The sequence below is a fragment of the Periophthalmus magnuspinnatus genome, chromosome 10 (genome assembly GCF_009829125.3).
Source record: "Periophthalmus magnuspinnatus isolate fPerMag1 chromosome 10, fPerMag1.2.pri, whole genome shotgun sequence".
NCBI lineage: Eukaryota > Metazoa > Chordata > Actinopteri > Gobiiformes > Gobiidae > Periophthalmus > Periophthalmus magnuspinnatus.
This window is the reverse complement of record NC_047135.1, coordinates 15,687,675-15,713,510: the sequence shown is the minus strand read 5'-3', so window position 1 is coordinate 15,713,510 and position 25,836 is coordinate 15,687,675. Positions and strand designations below refer to the sequence as shown.

The following is a 25,836-nucleotide window of genomic DNA, read 5'->3' as shown; positions in this document are numbered from 1 at the left end:
AAAGGTGCGCCCGGCCACCCTGCGGAGGAAACCCATTTCAGCCGCTTGTATCCGCGACCTTGTCCTTTCGGTCATTACCCAGAGCTCATGACCATAGGTGAGGGTAGGAACGTAGATTGACCGGTAAATCAAGAGCTTTGTCTTTGGGCTCAGCTCCTTCTTCACCACAACGGACCGATACAGCGACCGCATCACTGCAGACGCTGCACCAATCTGCTTGTCAATCTCACGCTCCATCCTTCCCTCACTTGTGAACAAGACCCCAAGATACTTGAACTCCTCCACTTGGGGCAGAGACTCACCACCCACCCGGAGAGGGCAAACCACCTTTTTCCGGTCGAGAACCATGGCCTCGGATTTGGAGGAGCTGATTCTCATCCCAGCCACTTCACACTCGGCTGCAAACCGCCCCAGTGCCTGCTGCAGGTCCTGGCTCGATGAAGCCATCAGGACAACATCATCCGCAAACAGCAGAGATGAGATCCTGTGGTTCCCAAACCAGACCCCCTCCGGCCCCTGGCTGCGCCTAGAAATTCTGTCCATAAATATAATGAACAGAACCGGTGACAAAGGGCAGCCCTGGCGGAGTCCAACATGCACCGGGAACAGGTCTGACTTACTGCCGGCAATGCGAACACAGCTCCTGCTCCGGTCATACAGGGTCCGGACAGCCCTTAGCAAAGAGCCCCGGACCCCATACTCCCAGAGCACCCCCCAAAGGACACCTCAAAGGACACGGTCAAATGCCTTCTCCAGATCCACAAAACACATGTGGACTGGTTGGGCATACTCTCATGAACCCTCAAGGACCCGATGGAGAGTATAGAGCTGGTCCAGTGTTCCACGACCAGGACGAAAACCACACTGATCCTCCTGAATCCGAGGTTCGACTATCGGTCGGATTCTCCTCTCCAGTACCCTGGAATAGACCTTACCGGGAAGGCTGAGGAGTGTGATTCTCCTGTAATTGGAACACACCCTCTGGTCCCCCTTCTTATACAGAGGGACCACCACCCCGGTCTGCCATTCCACAGGTACTGTCCCCGACCGCCACGCGATGTTGCAGAGACGTGTCAGCCAAGACAGCCCCACAACATCCAGAGACTTGAGGTACACAGGACAGATCTCGTCCACCCCCGGAGCCTTGCCACCGAGGAGCTTGTCAACCACCTCAGTGACTTCAGCCAGGGTGATGGACGAGTCCGCCTCCGGGTCCCCAGTTTCTGCTTCCTCCTCAGAAGACATGACAGTGGGATTGAGGAGATCCTCAAAGTATTCCTTCCACTGCCCGACAACATCCCCAGTCGAGGTCAGCAGCTCTCCACCCGCACTGTAAACAGTGTTGGTGAAGCACTGCTTCCCCTTCCTGAGGCGTCGGACGGTTTGCCAGAATCTCTTTGAGGCCGTCCGATAGTCCTCCTCCATGGCCTCCCCAAACTCCTCCCAACCCCGAGTTTTTGCCTCTGTGACTGCCCGAGCAGTCCATGCGATAATAAATATATTGCATATTGTATTCTTAATCATGATTTTCAAAGAACCAAATACATTTAAACAACAGTATTTCTTGTTAAATCATTATCTGAACAAATATATTTTAAAAAAATTTGTCATAAAAATCAAGTCTTAAAAGTCATATTTGTAAAATGTACTATATTAACAAGTTTAATTTCTTTCAACAAGTGCATCTGACACACAGGGATACAAGAGGATGGGAGGGCATCTGACACACAGGGATACAGTAAGATGGGAGGGCATCTGACACACAGGGATACAGGAAGATGGGAGGGCATCTGACACACAGGGATACAGGAGGATGGGAGGGCATCTGACACACAGGGATACAGGAAGATGAGAGGGCATCTGACATGCAGGGATATAGGATGGGAGGGCATTTGACACACAGGGACACAGGAGGATGGGAAAGCATCTGACAATCTCCTCTTTGCAGGGCGCCTAATGAACTCCTCTGCGCCCCCTCCTGGCCCTCTGTTCAAGCGCATGGTGCTGATGGTGGTGGACGCGCTCAGAGAGGATTTCCTGTTCGGTTCAAATGGAAGGTCGTACATGCCCTACACTCGCCACCTGGTGGAGAGGGGGTCCACGCACAGCTATGTGGCCAAAGCACGCGCTCCAACTGTCACCATGCCTCGGATCAAGGTATGGAACAGTTTATTTATAGTGGATTAAAGTACGGCAGTGCCCTTTAACCAGAAGGTGGGGAGTTCAGTACTGGGACAGCATACTGTTGAAGCAAGGCTTCTCCCTCACCTTGCATTAATGAGTGGGCAAAATATAGAAATCGAAGTATACATAATGTTGCAAAGGCTGTTTTCAAATTTGAATATAGCTTGTAATACACTACATAAAGAGCTGAAAACGTACATGAAAATAAATGATTGTAAACTTCCAGATAAGCCTATAAGGTGATATTTATGCACAGTATTAACACAGTTACATTGGACTGACAGAATATCGCCTGACTGGGCAGCTGTTAAATGTCTATGTGAACTATAGTCCTGGTTCAAAAACTTTATTTTGTCAGTTAAAAACTGAATATCTTTCAATATTAATGTCCTGAACATAAACAATACAGACTTCTAGCAGTCAATTTTAAAAATCAATTGCATAGCTCTTGTATAGACTTGCTTTCTTGCCTCAATTCTACTCTCTCCATTTTTAGTTTACAGCCTTTTATACATGTCACTTTTCTGGCTGTTGATTTGTCCAAATGAAAATGTCTCATATTTTGTGTGGACGCGCAAAACTGTTTCCCCCGTAGATGCATCTCAACTTTGAAGTACAGTGGATCCTCATTTATCGCGGGGGTTACTTTCTAAAAATAACCCGCAATAGGCAAAATCCGCAAAATAGTCAGCTTTATTTTTTACAATTAGTATATATTTTTTAAGGCTGTAAAACCCCTCACCACACACTTTATACACTTTTCTCAGACAGGCATTAACATTTTCTCACATTTCTCTCGTTTAAACACTCTCAAAGATAAAAAAAAAAAAAAAAAAAAAAGTACAGTATTATAGAATAAAACTAAAGATCAAGACGTGTTTTCAGACCCAAACATTTGTTTGAGAAATAAAAATATAAACATTTTCCTATACTGTAAGTAAAAATGATAACTTTTAGAAATTAATTTTAATGATCAATGTACGAGGCTGGACACATAAGAAATGATTAATAATAATAATAACTAATTTCACAGTTCCTCTGACTGCGCCACTTCATCCTGGCGCCGCTCCATTGATCAAACATTTATGTAAATTTGGCAAGATGAACGCATTTTGTACTGTACAGGAGACACGGCATGGGAAGAAATTGATTGACAATGGTCTACAGCCCCTTAACCAATCAGGGTGCAGAACACAATGCGCGTTCATACGCTGTTAAAAAAAGCATGCAAAATTGCACTGAAAAAATCAAGGCCGCAAAAGGTGAACCGTGATATAGCGAGGGACTAAAGTTTCAGTTTTTGGTTTTAGTCTAATTTAAACTGGCCTAATCCCCCAGTGCAATGCTGGAGTTTTGCATGCTCAGAACTGATGGCTCACATATTTATTACTTAATAGTCATTTTTTATTTCTAATTCAGTGTAACATGTTGCATTGTAATTTTGCAATAATTATGGGACTAATTCTTTGACTAGTTCCACTGTGGAGGTGAACTTGCTTTGGATAAACAGCTGTTGTTAATAATCTGCTTTAGAGGCATGACCAGATTTACGAAAGTCTAAAGAGAAACTAGGACAGTTTAGACTGGAGATCGTAAGGGGGGAGGGTGAGATGAAAATTATGTGACAACAGAGAAGGGACAAGGAATATATGGTACAGAGGAGGGTATAGAGGAGGGAGAGTGGATAGAGGATGCAGGGGAGAGGCTCAGAGGAGCAGAGAATGCAAAGAAGAGGGTCAGAGGAGCAGAGGATGCAGGGGAAAGGGTCAGAGGAGCAAAGGATGCAGAGAAGAGGGTCAGGAGCAGAGGATGAAGAGGTCTTTCACCAGCAGATGTCAGTATTTACTAGCGTTTCCTGGTTCACTGCATTGCACCCAGTTTCCTCTCTGATAAAAAAAAAAAAAAAAAAAAAAAAAAAAAAAAAACTAAAGATGATTATTGAGTTTGTGTCAAAGCACCTCCTTATTTACTGTTCCTCCTCTGTATCACCTAATTTCAGATGACATCACAACATTCTAATCATGGCTAATGGCTAATCATATTTAATACAGATTGGGGCAGCAAAAGTTAATATTGCTCAAATTTGTGTTGTAATACGGTGAGTTATTGAGTCTAGTCACTAGTAGAAATGATGAGGTTAAACATTTGTGAATTTGTTTTGGATATTCCTTGGTGAAATACAATGTAATCATTAGGAAAACTGTCTCTGTCCCCATCTGAGAGTATGACATGATTTTACACACTGAAAACCACCAATATATGTGCTCCATTAGTCATACTTAATTTAATTTGATTGAAGATTGCAGTTATAACTTACAAAAATGATGTAGTAATAAAAAACAGAAATCAAATTGTGGCTTCTTCTGCTTTAAAGCCATTGGTCTGCTCTAAAATATAAGGTTGTATCAAAAACTAAAAGTATTTTTAGTAATCAATACTAAAAGTTGTATCGAATCAGTGCTTAAAAAAAAAAGTCACTTTCACAGGACAGAAATAAACCTTTTTTGAATAGTTTTAGAATGATCTTGAGCTGTATCAGAACAAGTATAAGACCAGAGACACTAGTAGACGCCCATGGACCACTATGGAACCTACCTGGAGGACTGAGGGATTACACAGATAAGGCCACATGGTAAAATAAAAGTACTACTATTTAATACTGAAACTCACATTCTATTGACTAAGTAATTGTCAATATTTTTTTTATTATCATTGTGATATTGGAATCGGTATTGAGTATCAAGTCTGTATCTCTTGTGTCAAAATTGAGTTTGAAATTTTATCATCGTAGTGACATGGTAATGTACAGAATCATCAAACATTATAATAAATTACATAAGTCTATTCTGCTGAAATAATGGTGTGTTGTTTTTTTTTTATGAATGACTAGAGCTGAACGATTTGAGAAAGTGTGTATCTAAGCGTGATTAGATTTTGGGATTCTAAAAAGACTGAAATTTGAAATGACAAAAATCTGTCATTTCATAATATCTGTGTAATCCCTCAGTCGTCCAAGGAGGTTCCCTAATGGTCCATGGGCATATACTAGTCTATGTGGTTTTATACTTGTTCTGATACAGCTCTAAAACTATTCAGGAAAGGTTTCTGTCTTGTGAATGTGACTTTTTTAGCATCGATACCTGCCCAAAGAGTTACTAGTTTTCGATGCTAGTTTTAGTATTGATTAGTATCAGTTTTGACAGCCCTACCTCCTTGTCTTTTACCAGAACTGTCCCTGAAGACATCTGACATTTAATCTGTGTGTCTGATTGTGCTGTGTATAATAATGTGATCTGTTCAGTGGAAACTAAACCTGCATAAGTTTGTGTTTCTGTGGCCTTTAAAGTGCAACCTCAGCCTTATTAGAGTCCTGAGTCTTTGGTCCTGGTTCAGTCCTGGTTCAGTCCTTGTTCAGTTCTGGTTCAGTTCTGGTTCATTCCTGGTTTAGTCCCGGTTCAGTTCTGGTTTAGTCCTGGTTTAGTCCTGGTTCAGTTCTGGTTTAGTCCTCGTTTAATCCTGGTTTAGACCTGGTTTAGTCCTGGTTTACTCTGTATTTCTATGGCCTTTTATTCTGCTGCCTCAGCCTCATTAGAGTCCACAGTCTGCAGAGTAGACACATACACCGCCTCCTATTAATGGTCTTTTTGTGTTCTACTACTACTATTAATAGTTAACGCTACCACTACTACAATGTTTACTGATGCTATTACTCGCAGAACAGTGACAGAGCAGTTAGCAGTGTCATCTCAAGGCAAGGAAGGTCCCAGGTTCAATTCTCAAACCTCTTTCTGGAGTTTGCATTTTCTACCTTTGTCTATTTTTTCCCCATGATACTCAAACATGAACGATGATCCTCCTGCTTTGTGCCAGGGCTGAATCATTTCTTATTTTGATTCAATTTTCAATTTATGTCCATTTTCATTCTCGGGTCACATTTTAATCTGTCCAGGAGCATTCACATCTGAGAGAGATGGAAATCTGAAATTTAAACTAACACAGGAATCCCATGCCTTTCAGGACAGGTTTGCAGAGGTCTAAACTACAGGTTTAGCAACTTTTACACAGAATAAGACCCCATGGAGATACAGGGAGGGTGTCTGATACACACAGGGAGGGCATCTGAAAGACAGGGAGAGGTGTTGCTATTTTTGATCCTGGCTCTGCTCTGGATTAACCCAGACACATTGAAGGGTGGGGCAGATGCAGAGGACACGTTTCTTAATGCTCTGGCACGATATTCCCTGTACCCATCTTTCCTTCTCTCCCTCTCTCTCTCTCTCCTCCTCTCTCCTTTGTGATCCTCTCTCTCACCCCCCCATTATCTCCCTCCCCCTTTTCCCTTTCTCTCCCCCTTCTCCCTCTCCCTCTCTTCTCCTCTTTCACCCTCTCTCACCCTCTCTGCCCCTTTCTGTCCCCCTCCCTCCTCGTGTCCTTCTCTCTCTCTCTTATCCTCTCTTCCTTCTCCTCCCCTTTCCCCCTCCTTTCCTCCTGTGGTGTGTCTGTGTCATATCTGTGGTGGGGCTCTGGTGCAGGATCCTGTGAAATGGAGATTTGCCTCGAAAACTTGAACTTTACGAAGTCTCTGTCTTTGGTCCATCCCCCAGGATCCACCGCAGCACCTGAGGAGAGAGGAGTAGAGAGTGGAGGACAAAGGAGAAGAGGAGACAGGAGAGAGGAATAAGGGAAAGAGAGAGAGGGGAGGTGAAGGAGAGAGAGAGGGAAAGGAGGAGAGAGAGGAAGAGAGAGAGAGGGAGGAGGAGACAGAAGGACACAGAGGAGAGAGGAAGCTGTATCCACACCTGAGCCCAGAAGAGAGTGGTCGGAAAAAAGGAGACATGCAGGAAGTGAGAGTGAGGAAAGGGAGATAACAGACAGAGAGATGAGAGGAAGGGAAGAGGGGAGACAAAGGGACCTTGTGCACTTGAGGCCAGAAAAAAAGGAAGAGAGAGAAGAGGAGGGGGTAAAGAGAGGTGGAGGGAAGGGGATAGAGAGTGAGAGTTGAAAGAGAGAGAGCATCTGTGAGTTTGAGCCTGTCTGTGGATTCTGACTTCACTAAAAGTAAAAAATCAGATCCAAAAAAATGTTTCTGTCACACCTCCTCTTTCTCTTTCCTTCCTACCTCCCTCTCTCACTATGTCCTCTCCTTTCTCTCTCATTCCTTTCTCCCCCTTCTTCCCTTTTCTTCTCTGTCTACCTCTCCCCTTTGTCCTCCACTCTCCCTGCTTTCTCTCTCCACTCCCCTCCTTCTCTCCCTCTCTCTTCTCTTGTTCCTGTTCTTGCTGCTGTTGCTTACAGAACACCTGTTTACAACTCACTCTCATCTCCCCCCACCCCCCCTCTCTCTCTCCCTCTCTTTCTGTCCCCCTCTCCTCTGATACATAACCCTCATTTACCCTCCCTCCTCTCTCCCCCCTTTCTTTCTCTTCCTTCTTCTTTCTCCCTTCTTGTTATTGCTGCAGAATGCTGGCTTGCCACCCCTCCTTTCTGTCTTTCCTCTCTCTCCTCCTCTTCTTCTTGCTGTCTTTCTCCTTTTGCCTCTCTCACCCTCTCATACACAACACTCGTTTCCACTTCTCCCTTTCTCCTCTGGTACTTCTTCTACTCCTCCCTCTAACCTCTCCTCCTTCTCCCGCCCTGCAAAGGAGCAGGTGCAGAGAAGCAGGTGCAGAGGAGCAAGTGCAAAGGAGCAGGGGCAAAGGAGCAGGTTTGACTTAGGGAGGTACAGGTGACACAGGAGCAGGTGCAGAGGAGCAGGTGGAGATAAGCAGGTTAGAGTTAGAAGCAGGAATAGGTGCAGAGGAGCAGGTTTGAGTTAGGGAGGTGCAGATGACACAGAGGAGGATGTGCAGAGGAGCAGGTGCAAAGGAGTAGGTGAAGAGGAGCGGGTTTGAGTTACGGAGATGCATGTCACACAGACCAGCAGGTGCAAATGTGCAGGTGCAGAGGAGCAGGTTTGAATTAGGGAGGTGCAGGTGACAGAGGAGCAGGCGCAAAAGAGCAGGTGCAGAGGACCAGGTGCAGAGGAGCAGGTGACACAGGAGCTATAGGTGACTGTCACACTCAGAAAAACACATTTTAATATTCAGCTCTCACTCGCTCACAAGAGTAGGGGAGAGAGAGGCAGAGGGGAAATGTGTAAAAATAACCCAGAACGCAGAGATAGTATAGTATTCATATACTGCCTGGCCAAAAAAAATGTAATTGCCAACAAAAAAAGGTCACACTCTTAATATTTCGTTGGACCGCCTTTAGCTTTGATTGTGGCTTGCATTCACTGTGGCATTGTTTCGATAAGCTTCTGCCAAGCCATAAGATTTATTTCCATCCAGTGTTGCATTATTTTTTCACCCAGATCTAGCATTGATGATGGTAGAGTCTGACCGCTTCACAAAGCCTTCTCCAGCACATCCCAAAGATTCTCAATGGGGTTAAGGTCTGGACTCTGTGGTGGACAATCCATGTGTGAAAATGTCTCATGCTCCCTGAACCACTCTATCACAATTTGAGCCCGATGAATCCTGGCATTGTCATCTTGGAATATGCCCGTGCCATCAGGGAAGAAAAAATCCATTGATGGAATGACCTGGTCATTCAGTATATTCAGGTAGTCCGCTGACCTCATTCTCTGAGCACAGACTGTTGCTGAACCTAGACCTGACCAATTGCAGCAATACCGTACCTATTTGCTTATTTAAACCCAGGTGGTGACTTTTTTTGGCCAGCCAGTGTATTTACAGTTTTACAGTTTATATGAGGTTCAAGGAATAGGACACCTGTTTTAAAGTGTAGTTTAGTGTTCATGTGCTGGAGACACTATCTAGTGCTGTAGTTGACTAAATAAACTCTTGGTGGACTAAAGAGATGCCCTGTCAATCGATTAGTCGACTAAAAATGGGGGTGGCATCTGTGTATCTGACTACACCTGCACGGGAGCTCATGCTGAAACTACTATTTATGTCGACAAAAGTATTAGCAAATTGTATTTACATAAAGACAGATTCAATTGTTCAGTTAGCTCACTCACTGACTTCTCCTTTCTGCTATTGTCCCATATAAATCCTTATAATCTACATAAAATGATTAGTAGACCAATACACATTGTGGGATACAATATGGACAGAATGAGATCTCTATTCATATCTTGATGACAGTATTCATATGACATTATGGCCGTGGATCAGGAACATGTTAAAACATAAATGTACACACATAGTTCATGTTTTTGCACAATTATCTCTTTTCCAACACACCTTCCACATGCCCAAATGATGGTTAGACACTTCTGTATAATGTAATGCTCTGTTTTATTTGGCAATGAATGATATTATTGATGAAGTAATGTTTTTTATCACCTATTTATGTGTCAGTTGCCCTCCCATCATCTCTTCTATGTGTCAGATGTCCATATTTCTCCTTTAGGGTCTGACCAGTGCAGGTGTCCCTGGATTCATCAACATTGTGGTGAACCTAAACTCCCTTGTTCTGCTAGTGGATGACCTGATGGAGCAGGTGTCAGATGCCCTAATGCCCTCTCTCTCCTCAGGCCCTGACCAGTGGCAGTGTCCCCGGTTTCATAGACGTTGTGGTGAACCTAAACACCCATGCTCTCCTGGAGGATAACCTAATGTACCAGGCCAAAGCTGCAGGTCTGAGGATGATGTTCTATGGAGACGACACTTGGATCAAACTGTTCCCAAAACACTTCACCGAATCTGAGGGAACTACATCCTTCTTCGTGTCTGACTACACAGAGGTAAGACCAGGACCAAATCAGAGTTGAAGCAGGACTGAAGCAGGACTATATCAGGACTATATCAGGACTGAGGCAAGACTGAAGCAGGTCTGAGCTCAGCTGCTCTCAGTTTTGATTCTGCAGGTTTGTGTTTCGATCGCCTGAATCAAGCATTTTACACCTGTCATTCAAACTCCGCCATTATCAGCACTCTGCCTTTCACAGCACTACCTCTCCTCTATCCTCCTTTTATCTGCTTCTTCCTTTCTTCTTACTGTCTTTCTCTTTGCCCCCACTCCTCTCCCTATTCTCTCCATCTTTCCTCCCTCTCTTTGCCTGTCCTCCCTCTCTTATCCTCTCTTGCCCCCCTCTTTGTTGTTCTTTCTCTCTTTCCCCTTTTTCTCTCCCTTTTCTCTCTTCTCTCCCTCCTATCTTGTTTATGCCTTGTTACACGTTTCAACTCTCTTTCTCCCTCCTCTCCTTTCCTCCCCCTCTTTCTCTCATTTCTCCCTTGTGACACATTGTGCCCTCTCTCCTCCCTCCTCTCTCCTCCTCTCTTGTTTCTTCCTTGTTCCTTGTTGTACCCTCCCTCTCCTTCCCACCTTCTCCTCTCTTGTTTCTCTCTTGTTCCTCGGTTGTACTGACCGATGGCAGAATAATGTTCTTTATTTCTGTTCTCGTTTGAGCTCATCTTCAGTGAAACATGTCACACCAGTTCTGTGTTCTGTCTTTAAAATCTCTCTTTTAAACAAGTTCTCATCCTTTGTTCTTTTGGGTTTCTCCAAAAGATGAGACAAAACGTATGTTATTAACAAGAATGTTTCAGACAGGATACAAGTGGAAGGGAGGGCATCTGACACACAGGCATATAGAGGGATGGGAGGGCACCTGACATACCAAGATACAGGAGGATGGAAGCGTATCTGACACACAGGGATACACGAGGAGGATGGGAGGGCATCTGACACACCTGTCTTTTTTACAGGTAGATAATAACGTGACCCGACACCTGGACCATGTTCTTAAACGGGATGACTGGGACATCCTGGTGCTTCATTACTTGGGCCTGGACCATATCGGGCACATCAGTGGGCCTCACAGCTCTCTTGTACCTCCAAAGCTCCTCGAGATGGACGACGTCTTCAAGAAGATACACAGCTCTCTCGTCTCCAAGGTAATGCTTCATAAAATGTAGATAGATACTTTGCAACTGATGTCATCAACATTCCTTGAGGGTGTGATGCTAACTGTAGGCACTCCTCTATCAGAAGCTGCATTAGACTTTAAACTTAATTTAACGCAATCTGACCAAAGCTGACTCAGTTGGAAATACAACAGGTGAGTTGATTTTTACTGTTAAACAAGTAATAATATTATTATCAGATAATATTATAAGCACAAGCTAGGTAACGAGATTTTCAGTTAGTTACTGTCACATTTTAATTGAAGATCAATCACCTAAACAGGACCATGAACGCTCATATTGATCACAAGCCTCTGAAAATATGTTCTGACATCACTCTGGGGGTGTTCTACATATATTTGTATTGTGGAACATAGCAAAAGATGAAATTCAAATTTGTCAACTGGACAAATCGTTGTAGGAGTGAGTTTCGCTGCTCATCCAAGCCGCTTCTTCAGTTCTGGAACGTGGTGGAACGTTCAGCAGTTACCATGGAGACACCATGCACACATTAGCAAACACTGTCAAAAAGTTTTTAGACTGTCTGAAAAATGTATTTAAACAACAGATATTCAGGAGCCTGTCATCAATACAAGCGTTCATAGAATCCTGAGTGAGTTAGCTCTACTTTGAATTGTTTTAGCCGGCCAGGGGTCACAGGTAGGGATGGGACGATATTAAATTTTATACTCACGATTATTGTGGCCAAAATAATGACGATTAATGATATTATCATGATAATTATTAATCTGTTAACGTTCCGACGGCCCAGGCCTACTTTACAACTTTACAGCACTGTACATACACTTCTGCATCACTCACACAAACAACAACAACAACATATTCACACAAAGTTGGTCTTGTTCGTTCCACACAGGTCCAGAGAATATAATCCAGTGAAGAAATTATGTCCACAAAATAAGATCAGCTACAGGAACGTATTCCAAATATGAAATCTGCTCCGTCACTTCTTTGCATTTCTTTTGTCGATTTCAGACATTATAAACTTCTGGCAGTGCCAACTTTGTTCCTCAGTGCGAAACACACGCGTTAGCTTGTGATTGGCACCGATGTTGGCTAATAAGGTGGGGGTTGTGGGTTACTGGAGCCCCACACAGCGAATCAGTGCTACAGATGACTGAAAGTTTACGCCCCACTCTCCCCTTTGTAGAATCAACCAATTACATTACAAACATTTAGTGACATTTTCCCCTTACAGCCAATGAGGAGCGGAACATAATGACGTATCACATGCCATGGTTTTCCGTAAACAGATGTACCCGGAAGAAAATGTTTACTCCTCAGTGTAGCTGCCATGTTGTTGAAATGGGACAGTCCTTGTCAGGCCGGAAGTGACAGAAGTGCCCGTCGACGAACACTTGGAACGATGCATTTAAGGCACTTTGGCGAATTGGGAAACGGCCGAAGCCGAGTGGATGCAGAAATCTGTGCATAATGGCGCATTTTACACACTGTTGTTTTGCGTTTTAAACATGACGAAACAGACAAAACAAAGGGAGTACGTGATCGAGGACACTGTGGCTGTTTGTACAAGTTAAATTAGAGGCATGTCTGACCTGGAGCGGTTCGTAGCAAAGAGTGAAGATTCCACAGTGGACTCAGGAGTAGAGGACCTTATTTTTTGATGGATTGGATGCTGTTCTCGATCGGTAAGCGTGGTTTATTCTGCTGTTGACTTAATTGTAGGTAAAATATATTGTGTGCAATCGTTAGCTTTGCTTCTGTGCACATAGTGCGCATCCGGACCATGGATTCTAGCACATTTCTGTATGAATTAGTCGTCATTTGTCTATCATTTGAAAGTTGTTTCATTCTGCGGTTTGCATTATTGTAGGTAAAAATATAAGATGTGCACATATTAGCATCTCATCTGTGCGCACGGGTGAGGCGTGCTCTGGCACATTCCTGTGGAGAGTTACGGATCAGACTTTGTTTATTGTTGCTATCTGGCAAAATATAGTTCATACAGAGATAAGCACAGAAGCTAACAAGTGTCATTGCTATGACAGAGGTCCCCCTTGTGGACAAACACCAGAACTAACATCTAAGCATTGTATTGAAACTGCAAACAAGAGGCAGTCTGGTGCCGTAAAGGCGATTATAATTGTGCGCAATGATCACGATTATTAAAAAATGCCACGAACGATTAATTGCGGGCCTTTTTTATCGCGATTAGCAATATTATCGTCTACAATGGGTCTGAGGGGTACTCCTTTTTTGTGGATCTTTGGGAGGCCATAAATACAAGGGATGGAATCACCAGGATAGAGTCTGTAATACAGTCTATGAAGACTGCTTCATAGACTGCTTACAGAAGCTGGAGAAGGAGGAAGTCATTGATAGACCGCTGTATTACAGACTCTATCCTGATTCTATCCATGTATGTAGTTTTGATTATATCACATACAATGTGGCCAAACATCTGAAGACCATCCTGGCTCCTTTGGTGGGCAACACAGAGCACCATATTGAGAACACAGCAGAATTTGTGAACAAAATCAAGCATATCTAATTTGATCTGGATGAGACCATGGTTTCATTTAATGTGACCTCTCTTTTCACTTGTATCCCCACATCAGTTGCGGTGGAGGCAGCGAAGAGGAGGCTACTGCAGGATACTAAGCAAAAAGAGAGAACCAAACTCACACCGGACCAAATCTGTCTTAATGCTACATATTTCCAGTTTAGAGGAAAATTCTACAGGCAGATCCACAGCTGTGACATGGGCTCACCTGTCTCTCTTTTTATGGTTAACTTATACATGGAACAATTTGAACAGGAGGCTTTGGCCTCGTTTTCAGGCACTCCACCCACACATTGGTATCGATATGTGGATGACACCTGGACTAAAATCAAATTTCAAGATCTGGAGCCCTTTACTGCACATATTAATGTGGTGGATCCAAACATCAAGTTCACACAGGGAGAAGCCAAGGAGAACAAACTGGCCTTCTTAGATTGTGCAGTAACAATAGGAGAGGACCAGTGACTCCAGGTAGAAGTCTTCAGAAAGCCCACACACACACTGACCAAAGCCTGCTGTTTGATTCACACCATTCACTGCAGCACAAACTCGGAGTTATCTGTATGTGACAGGTACATGGGGTAAAGACCCGAGTAATAGTGCATTTAATACCTTGGGCTAGGATCAGAAGACTAGGGATTCGGCTCAGGGAGAGAGTGACAGAGACAGTATGCTGCAGTTGGTACCATGTATTAAAAAACATGTAACACAATAGACAAACAATGGCCATACACAAATAACAAATTGATCAGTGAAATCCAATGATAAAGTTCATCCAGTAATAGTTCAAATGCCCACAACCCCCCCTCAGTCTATATGCTGCGAGCAGCAGAAGTTCAAACAGTCAGTTTATAAAATGTTGGAGGTAGATTGTGGCCGGGTCAATTTGACCTGACGATGAGAGGTAGAGTAGGGGCGGAGTGGAGGTAGAGTAGGGGTAAAGTAGAGTTGCGAGGCAAAAAGGACTGGCTATAAGCCTCCTACCGGCCCGACCAGAGCAGGTGCAGTTCACTTGTTGCACAAGTCTCCCGATCTAGGTTAGTGGGTTAGTCTGTAGCTCGCCATCTTGGAATGAGAACCTGGCCTGTATAAACATAGGACCATGGCCTCAGTCAATACAGTTCAATTCAATGTGTACACAATCATCTGAATTTCAGTGAAAATAAGTAGCAATTGCTAAAGTCTCAATCTGTCACAATACTTAACTGTATCAGTCAATAATCCTAATAAATACAATGTACAATATGAGGCAACATTAATCATGTGCATAGAAAGTGCGCATGCGCATTTGAGTGTTCGGACAATTAGTGTTAATTTATACAAATCAAAAACATGATATTCATAACAACTGTGACTGACATGATGTAAACTGGCAAAAGGTGTGATGTAAGTTTCATAATATTTGCTTAAAACCATCGGAGTAAACAGTGGTTAAAACCCAATGCTAACCGCTCATTAGAATTGAATGGAGCGTGTTAGGCTACTGCTAGCAAACAAATGGACTCACCGATTCCCCTTTATATTATGAAATCGAATCTCATCCCTGACGTGGCATTTCCTTGATGGTCGGTACCTATGGTTGAAGAGTAAGTTTGACGAAGTTGGAGAGTTGTTATGACAAAATGAACGTAAATGGCAACTTTAAACCTACCTAGCCTCGCGCCAGCCTCGCGCCAGCCTCGCGCCAGCCTCGCGCCAGCCGCGCGCCAGCCGCGCGCCAGCCTCGCGCCAGCCGCGCGCCAGCCTCGCGCCAGCCGCGCGCCAGCCTCGCGCCAGCCGCGCGCCAGCCGCGCGCCAGCCGCGCGCCAGCCTCGCGCCAGCCGCGCGCCAGCCTCGCGCCAGCCGCGCGCCAGCCGCGCGCCAGCCGCGCGCCAGCCAGGTGTGTGGAGTTGCCGGCTAATATGGGCGCTGATTGGCCACAACGAGTCACGTGAGCGGGCATGTGAAATTTGCGCAGCGGAGGGGAATGAGAGAGAGGGAGAGAGGGAACAGATATACCAGGAAATCCACAATTTTCACCCGGGTTACATGTACTCTACAGCACAGGGCTCAAGTGGTGCCCACAAACACAGAGGGAAAAGTGAAGGAGGATCAACACGTTGAGAAAGCTCTCTCTGCTTGTGGATCCACTGGCTCTGGTCATCTGGCTCTGTTCCTCTGCTCCTCTGGCTCTGCTCCTCTAGCTCTGCTCCTCTGTCTCTGCTCCTCTGACTCTGCTCCTCTGGCTCTGCTCCTCTGGCTCTGCTCCTTTGGCTCTGCTCCTCTGGCTCTGCTCCTCTGGCTCTGCTCCTCTGGCTCTGCTCCTCTGGCTCTGCTCCTCTGGCTCTGCTCCTCTGGTTCTGCTCCTCTGGTTCTGCTCCTCTGGCTCTGCTCCTCTGGCTCTGCTTCTCTGGCTCTGTTCCTCTGGCTCTGTTCCTCTGGCTCTGTTCCTCTGGCTCTGCTCCTCTGGCTCTGCTCCTCTGGCTCTGCTCCTCTGGCTCTGCTCCTCTGCTCCTCTGGCTCTGCTCCTCTGCTCCTCTGGCTCTGCTCCTCTGGCCCAGCTCCTCTAGCTCTGCTGCTGTTTGCTCCGGTCATGATTTCATGCCCAGTTAATCGTAAATATTGACTAAATAAAACACGTTTCTTCTCAGTTCTGCCTCACATCAGGTTTTACTGCAGCTGTCATTCTGAAGCTTTGCCCAAAAAAACAGGAAATCCACAAATGTTTGCTATAGTCCCACTGTATAAGGAATTAATGATGTTCAAACTTCCTATTTAATAATCATATTTTAATCATGGTTTCCTTTATAACTCTTGCTTCACTATGCAGTGCTGTTTACAATATGTGATACTTGTTATCTTCTTTTGAATTGCAAAATTTTGATATTGTCTACCATCCTGTTCTGATCATTGGCTGCCCTGTTTACTTACACAAATGTCAGGCAGGTGTTCTGGAGACAGGCAATGCGCTGAGCCATAGAGCTGTTCTGATGCTGCCAAATATATGGCGCAAGTAGACTATCATTCTATTTATGCTACAATATCACTACTCCTGACCAGGATCCTGGCTAGTGGCTAGTAGAATACTAATATTTCAAACTCAATTTTGATACTAAGGAATAGACTTCAATACTCAATCCCAATTCTGATACCACAATGATAATAAAACACTCTTTCTTTAGACAACAGAATGTGAGTTTCAGTATTAAATGGTAGTACTTTCTTTTATATTACCATGTGCCTTATATCTGTGTAATCCCTCAGTCATCCAGGTAGGTTCCATAGTGCTCCGTGGTCCATCTAGTTTCGATTCTATTTTTAGTGTCGATTAATGTCTGATTTTTGATACTTCTGACATCCCTAACCCTGGCTTAGATCTGGAGGTCAAATGCAGAGGACACTTGATTATATTGCATACATATTACATATATATTACATTTTTGATGACTGAAAAGTAAGGTCGTTTGGCCTTTAGGGAAATATGTCTTCTGCATTTGACCCATCCCTCAGTGTCTCTGGTTTAAGCTGCATTTGTCCCATCCTTCAGTGTCTCTGGGATATAACAGCATTTGACCCATCCTTCAGTGTTTCTGGGTTAAATCTTCATTTGACCCATCCTTCAGTCTCTCTGGATTAAATCTGTCAGGAGCAGGACCCATCTCCAGATCTTGAGCAAGTCTTGTACATAGCTGGAGCATTTGACCTGTTGTCTATGTTTTGGGACAGTGCTGATGGAGGAGGTCAGAGAGATCAGAAGGGGCCAGGTTATGGATGGACTTTTAGGGATAGTATGTAACTTTCTGGTGGTGCCATGTCACCTGCATGATTCAGCAAACTAAAAAGTTAAAACCATATTTGGAACATTCTCCATGGAGAATGCATACAGCCAAAGGAACAACATTTCCATGGAAACGAGCAGAAGCAGTCCTCCTCCAGGCCAAATTCAAGTCCGGTGTCTCTGGGTTATAGCAGCATTTGACCCATCCTTCAGTGTTTCTGGGTTAAATCTGTCAGGAGCAGGACCCATCTCCAGATCCTGAGCAAGTCTTATATATAGTTGGAACAGTTGATCTGTTGTCTCTGTTTTGGGTAAAATAACTGTTTGAGTAAATATTGACTATAAGATTTTTTTATCCAACTGAAAACTGGGCACAGGCGTGTTGAGATGTTTGAATCAGGTTAAGAGTAGTAGCTGCAGGATTTGTGAAACATGCGAGCAGGTTTGTTTGCCATGATGCAATGGTTTGTATAAAGAAAAAGGCTTACAGCACAGACTGACCCAGAGTCAGCCATTTTGTGACAGCTCCATTTCTCTAAGCAGGAGACCACACGTGTGATCTGTGAGGGACTGTGGGTTTAGTTCTGATTTAATCCTAGTTTAGTCCCAGGTTCAGTCCTGGTTTCAGTCCTTGCTTAGTTCTGGTTCAGACCTGCTTTAGTCCTGGTTTAGACTTGGTTTAGTTTTGGTTTAATCCTGGGTTAGTCCTGGTTCAGTTCTGGTTCAGTCCTAGTTTACTTCTGGTTTAGTCCTAGTTTAGTCCCCGGTTCAGTTCTTGTTTTAGCTCTGATGTAGTTTTGGTTTAGTCCTGGTTTACTCCCCAGTTATGTCTTGGTTTAGTCCTTCGTTTGATCTGGGCTCAGTCCTTTTTTAAGTCCTGTTTTAGTCCTTGTTTAGTTCTTGTTCAGACCTCTTTGTGTTCTCAACTGAACTACCTGGTAAAATATTGAGTAAATACATGTATTCTTCTTTAGGCCTAATTTACAGATCTGGGTATAGTTTGGCATAGGTTGGGTTAGTCTAAGGTTGGTCTATGCAGGGGTTAATTTGGCCTTTTACACCGATCAGTCCTGGTTCAGTCCTGGTTCAGTCCTGGTTCAGTCCTGGTTATTTCCTGGTTTAGTCCTGGTTCTTTCCCTCTGCTGTCTTGTGTCTCTCGTTTGGCCCGACTTTCTAAACTTCACATTGATCTTTTCAGATTTGAAAGATTTTCTGTTGGGTTTTTTTTCTGGTGGAGTTTTCCACATGAATTATTCACACTCAGGTTCAGCACATTTAGATTCCAGACTCCAGCTCTTTTTTTTGTTTTTAAAAAAGATTACATTTATTGTCTATATGTACAATACAATATTCAGGTACATCTGACCAGCAAGACATACCCCTAGCAGGAGATTTAAAACATTATCATCATTGCATGATAGAAGTAATGGTATTGCAAATAAACAACAAAGCATGGATGGAATATACAGTACTGAAAGTAAATGTATAAATAAATGAAATACGCAATAACAATATAAAAAATAGCACTAATACAGAATTAAAATAATAATAATAAACAAAGAACAAAACACACACATACACAAAAACAAAAAACAAACAAATGTACAGATAAAATCAGGCAGTGTTCCCTTCATCTTCATTGAGAGGTGTTAGTAGTCCCTCAAAATAATTAAAAAAAGGAGTCCAGGTCTCTAAAAATTGCTGTATGGTTCTCTTTAACGTGTATCTAATTTTTTCCAGTTTCAAAAAATACATAACATCTCTTATCCATCTAGCGGAAGTAGGTGGGGATTGTTGTTTCCAATTAAGTAGGATGACTCTTCTTGCAATGAGTGAAGTAAAGGACATCACATCCCTTGCGTTGCTTGATAGAGAGCAATCAGTGGGGGTAATCCCAAATATAGCACTTAAAGGGTTAGAGCAAACAGCCTTGCCAAAAATCTTTGTGTATGCTTCAAAAATGTCAGACCAGAAGGGGGCAAGTTTAGGACAGGACCAGAACATATGTATGTGATCTGCTGGCTGCCCTCTACAGCGAGGGCAAGAGGGATCTGTGTTAGGATACATGTCCGCCAATCTTGAATTGGTAAGGTGAGCTCTTAAAACCACTTTTAACTGTATAATAACTGCCGCGTGCAGATCAAGGATCCATGTATACGTTTAAGTGAGGCCCCCCACATCTCATCACTCTGAAAATGCTGAAATGCCTGATTCAGATCAGAGAAGGAAAGGAATTGGCCATCAGAGAATAAATTACATATAGATTTGATACCCTTCATGTGCCAAGTTCGATAAGTAGCATCTAAAGAGGCAGGAGGGAAATTATGATTTCTCCAGACAGGAGCATAAATAGATGTATTTTTTTTAAACCAAAATGGTTTCTAAACTGTGTCCATATTTTGATGGTTTGACTGACAATTGAGTTTGATAGTACAATGGAAGAGGCAGAAGCACTTACAAGTGAGCCTAAATGGATATGGCTGGTGGCATATTCAAGGGACACCCAAGATTCAGGTTGATTGGTGTTGTCAAGATGGACCCAGTGAAGAATTTTTTCTATGTTACATGCCCAATAATAGTAGAGAAAATTGGGAAGTGCAAGCCCAGCCCTTTTCTTTTGCCTTTGAAGAGCAGCTTTTTTAATTCTGTGTGATCCACCTTTCCAAATGAAGGAGGTTAAAAGTATCAAATGATTTAAAGAATGATTTCCTAATAAACACGGGGATATTTTGAAAGAGGTATATTAATTTTGGCAGTATTACCATTTTAATTATATTGACCCTTTCTGCCACTGACAAGGGGAGTTCCTTCCATCGTTCTAAATCTTGTTTGCATTTTTCTAATAGGACAGTAAAGTTTTTAGTAACAAGTGATAGTAAGGTGCGCGTTACCTCCACTCCAAGGTATTTAAAAGAGATTTTAGCTATTATAAACTGCTGTACATCTAGGGAGGGCACTGCATCTTCTTGTTTTAGGAAAAATAATAAACTTTTATCAAAATGTATTTTATAACCTGATAGTCTCCCAAACTGGTCCAGCAAGTCAATGATGAAAGGGATTGAGGACTGCGGGACACATAAAGCAACAAATCGTCTGCATAAAGAGACAATTTATGGAGTACACCACCATGTTCTATGCCTTGAAAATTAACAGCTTGTCTGAGGGCAATAGCTAACGGTTCAATTACTAATGCAAACAGAAGTGGGGACAGTGGGTATCCCTGGCGTGTGCCTCTACTGAGAGGAAAATATCGAGATTGCTGTCCATTAGTTATGACTGACGCAACTGGTTCGGAATAGAGTAGTTTTATCCAGGAAATGAAACAGTCTCCAAAGCCAAATTTCTTCAATGTAGCAAACAGAAATTCCCACTCCACCCGATCAAAGGCTTTCTCTGCATCCAGAGATAGGACAATTTCAGTATTTTGACCAGGTGGAGTGTGCACTATGTCAAGAAGTCTTCTAACATTAGAAGTGGAATCTCTTCCTTTAATAAATCCAGTTTGATCTAACGAGATGACCTGTGGCAGAACTCCCTCCAATCGAGAGGGTATTTTGGCTAAAATTTTATAATCCACATTGAGCAACGAGATTGGACAATATGAACTACATTTCAGTGGATCTTTGTCTTTTTTTGGCAGAACAGTAATTGCAGCTTGTTGTAATGTTGGTGGAAGGCAGCCGACTGACAGAGATTCATTAAAAACCTCCTGTAAAAGAGGAGAAAACTCCTCCACAAATTTCTTATAAAATTCAGCACCAAACCCATCCGGACCAGGTGTTTTGTTTGTCCTCAACGACTTAATAGCATCCTTGATCTCAATTATGGAGATCTCAGCATCAAGTGCTGGCAGTTTTTTGGAAGAGACAGTGGGAAAAGCCAATTCATCCAAAAAGGAATTAATTTCAGGAAGATCACACAGATTTTCAGAAGTGTATAGTTCTGCATAAAATTCTTTAAAAGTGTAATTTATTTTGGCATGGTTAATAATTGTTTCCCCACTATCATCTTGTATTTTAGTAATGAGACGAGAAGCATTATTTTGCCGAATTTGGTGGGCTAGTAGTTTACTTGCCTTATCCCCGTATTCGTAGCTGTTATGACGGGCCTTGAGTATTAATTGTGTAGCCTTGTCTGTAGACAATAAGTCATACTCTGTCTGCAGCTTCAGCCTTTCAATGTAAAGAGATGGTGATGGGGAGGTTGAGTGTTGCTCATCTATATCTGCAATCATACATGCTATATCAGTGAGTTTGGAACTTCTTGCTTTATTTGTTCTTGAGCAGTAGGCTATTATCTGCCCTCTAAGATATGCCTTTAGGGTCTCCCACAGGAGTGACTGACTTATTTCCGGGGATTTATTAGTATCAAGAAAGGACTTAACTTCGGTGGTTAAAACTTTAGTAAAGTCCTCATCTGACAGAAGAAGAGTGTTGAATCTCCAGTTACGCCTTGACATATATATATATATATATATATATATATATATATATATATATATATATATATATATATATATATATATATATATATATATGTATTATATATATATATATATGTATGATATATATATATATATATGTATGATATATATATATATATGTATGATATATATATATATATGATATATATATATATATATGTATGATATATATCATATATATGATTCATATATGATATATATATGATATATATATATATTATATATGATATATATATATATATATATATATATATATATCCAAGAATCCAAGATGGCGCCACGTACGGTCGCCCTGGTGATTTGGTGTGTTTTTTGTTTTTGTGTGTTTTTTCTCTGTCTGCGTGCTCTTACACCCGTGAAGAGCTCTTAACTATCAGAACAACAACTCCTGTTGATCTACTGCCAGTCTTTTTAGTACCTGCAGTAGATTTTGTTTACTCTTTGGGCAAAAGAGTGAGGCGCCGAAGACGAGGAAAGCGGGCAGGGGCCTTGGTGCGCCTCCGGAGACGCGGCGCTCGCACGCCCCTACCTGGAATTTTCCTGTCTAACGTTCGCTCACTCAGCAACAAGACGGACGAACTGGCGCTGCTGATGAGGAGAAACAAAGACTTCTCCTCCTCTTGCATCTTATGCTTTACGGAGACATGGCTCAACGAGTGTATCCCAGACTGTGCGCTTCAACTGGAGGGATTTCATCTCCTCCGCGCGGACAGACAACGGGGACTCTCCGGGGGAAAGACGAAAGGTGGAGGTGTCTGTTTCTACATCAAAAACGCCTGGTGTACGGACGTGACTATGATCTCCCAACACTGCTCTCCCGCCGTGGAATATCTTTTCATTAACTGTAGGCCTTTCTATTCTCCACGTGAGTTCACTTGATTCATTCTGGCCGCTGTTTACATCCCTCCGTGCGCGGACACGCACAAGGCCCAGCGCGTGCTCGCGGAGCAGATTCTGGATGTGGAGCGAACCTTCCCAGACTCTTTACTGATCATCCTGGGGGATTTTAATAAGGGAAATCTGAGCCAGGAACTGCCCAAATATAAAAAGTTTATTAATTGCCCGACGAGAGAGCAGAAGACGCTGGATCACTGTTACACAACAGTCAGTGGAGCCTACAGAGCCGTGCCCCGCGCTGCTCTAGGGTTCTCTGATCACGTCATGGTTCACCTCATCCCTGCTTACAAACAACGGCTGAAACTCTCCAAACCTGCTGTGAGGACTTCTAAGAAGTGGACCAGTGAGGCTGTGGAGGAGCTTCGCACGTGTTTGGACACTACAGACTGGGATGTGTTCAAGGCTGCCACAGACAGTTTGGATGAGTACACAGACACTGTGACGTCATACATTCAGTTCTGTGAGGACAGCATCGTTCCATCATGCACCAGGGTGACTTTTAACAACGACAAACCCTGGTTCACACCCAGACTGAGACATTTGAGGAGGGAAAAGGAGATGGCTTTCAGGGCAGAAGATCGTGAAGGCTACAGGCGTTGCAAGTATGCGTTTAGCAAAGAGGTGGAAAAGGCTAAAGCGAAGTACAATACACGTCTGGAGCAGCAATTCTCCACCAACGACTCTGCTTCTGTCTGGAGAGGGCTTAGGCAAATCACCAACTACAGGCCCAAAGCCCCTTCCGCCGTGGACAACAAACAACTAGCAGAAAAGTTAAACGGCTTTTATGCGAGGTTTGAAGTTTCACACCCCTCCCCCTCCTCTCTCACCATCATGGACATTACCTCCAAACCCACCTCGGACCCCCCCCCCCCGCCCTCACAGTTTTGGAGCAGGACGTGACTAAGCTTTTCAGGAAGCAGAATCCCCGTAAGGCAGTGGGCCCAGACGGTGTCTCTCCTTCCACCCTTAGACACTGTGCTGAGGAACTGGCTCCTGTCTTCACGGACATTTTTAACACCTCCCTGGAGTCATGTCATGTCCCAGCCTGCTTCAAGTTGTCCACCATTGTCCCCGTCCCCAAGAAGATTAGGATCACTGGACTTAATGACTACAGACCTGTGGCGCTGACGTCTGTAGTCATGAAGTCATTTGAGCGCCTGGTCCCGCACCACCTCAAGTCCCTCACCTCCCCCCTCCTGGACCCTCTGCAGTTTGCCTACAGAGCCAATCGGTCTGTGGACGACGCCATTAACCTGGCCCTTCACTTCATCCTCCAGCATCTGGACTCCCTGGGAACCTACGCCATGATCCTGTTTGTGGACTTCAGCTCTGCATTCAACACCATCCTCCCTGCTCTGCTCCAGGATAAGCTCGCTCAGCTCAACGTGCCTGACTCCACCTGCAGGTGGATCACTGACTTCCTAACGGACAGGAGACAGCACGTGCGGCTGGGGAAGATTGTCTCGGACACTCGGACTATCAGCACAGGATCTCCACAGGGCTGTGTACTTTCTTCCCTGCTCTTCTCCCTGTACACCAACTGCTGCACCTCCAGCCACAACTCCGTCAAACTGGTTAAGTTTGCGGATGACACCACCCTCATCGGACTCATCTTGGACGGCGGTGAGTCTGCCTACAGGAGGGAGGTGGACCGGCTGGTGTCCTGGTGCAGCAGCAACAACCTGGAGCTCAACGCCCAGAAGACAGTGGAGATGATTGTGGACTTCAGGAAAGTCACAGCCCCCCTGCCTCCAGCGCTGTGGACTCTTTCCGCTTCCTGGGCATCTGCATCACCCAGGATCTCAAGTGGGAGCCGACCATCAGCTCCCTCATCAAGAAAGCCCAGCAGAGGATGTTCCACCTGCGGCAGCTGAGGAAACGCAAGCTGCCAGTCCAGATGATGGTGCAGTTTTATACTTCCATCATTGAGTCCATCCTCACCTCCTCCATCACTGTGTAGTTCGCTGGGGCCACTGCCAGGGACAGACAGAGACTGCAGCGCATTGTGCGCTCTGCTGAGAAGGTGATTGGCTGCAGCCTTCCATCTATACAGGACCTGTACGTCTCCAGGACTCGGGGGCGAGCAGGCCGTATAGCAGCTGACACTTCTCACCCTGGACATGGACTATTTGAGCCACTTCCCTCTGGCAGGAGGCTATGGTCCATTGGGACCAGAACCTCTCGCCATAAGAACAGTTTCTTCCCCTCTGCTGTTTGTCTCATGAACACTTTATAATATCTGCACTAAACTGGACACTTTATAATACCGGTCACTTTAATAAGCCATGTTTGCACTGTTGTTCTGATGCTGCTGTTGTATATATTTTCTCCCTTTAAGTATTTCATTTGATTTTTTAAGCATATCTTTTTAACTTTGTGCATGCCCTTATTTGTATTTGTATTTATTCAGTGTGTTTATGCTGCACTTTTTCACCGAAGCAAGTTCCTAGTTTGTGAACTGTGTTCACAGACTATGGCAATAAAAGTCTTCTGATTCTGATTCTGATTCTGACATGGGGCAGTCCGGTAACTCCAGAATAAAGGACAGAGCGGCATGGTCTGACACAGTTATACTATGATAAGTGCATGAGTGGATCTTTTCCAGTAATTTATTCTCAATTAAAAAATAATCTATACGAGTGTTAGTGTGGTGGACATTGGAGAAAAAGGAGAAAGCTTCGTTTTTAGGGTTGTGGAACCTCCAAATATCAGATAAACCAGCACGTTTTTTGAAATTATTAATAACTTTTTCAGGCTTGCACAGTGATTGTGGCTTATTGGAGGATCTGTCAAGGTTGGGTTCGAGAACACAGTTAAAGTTGCCTTCTATTATAATATTGTAATTGTCTTTACTGGGCAAAGTAGCAAAGAGCTTAGTGAAAAAAACACCATTGTCCCAGTTTGGGGCATATATAGACAGTAGAATAACAGGGGTAAAGAACATATGACCCCTAACTATTACATAGCGTCCTGCTGAGTCCGAGATGACTTCTTCTAACTGAAATGTTATGTCCTTATGCACTAAGATCGCAGTGCCCCTAGCTTTAGCACTGAA

At 43.8% G+C, this 25,836-nt stretch overlaps 1 protein-coding gene across 1 annotated transcript in view; it reads left to right on the top strand.

The window, feature by feature from the left end:
* Positions 1-25,836, top strand: part of pigg (phosphatidylinositol glycan anchor biosynthesis class G) — a 130,038-nt gene that overhangs the window by 2,441 nt on the left and 101,761 nt on the right. The window contains exons 2-4 of the mRNA XM_055224874.1: positions 1,949-2,157; positions 9,728-9,937; positions 10,902-11,090. Of these exons, the coding sequence (XP_055080849.1) occupies positions 1,957-2,157; positions 9,728-9,937; positions 10,902-11,090 (600 nt within the window). The 5' untranslated portion in view covers positions 1,949-1,956. The remainder of the gene's footprint in view (positions 1-1,948; positions 2,158-9,727; positions 9,938-10,901; positions 11,091-25,836) is intronic.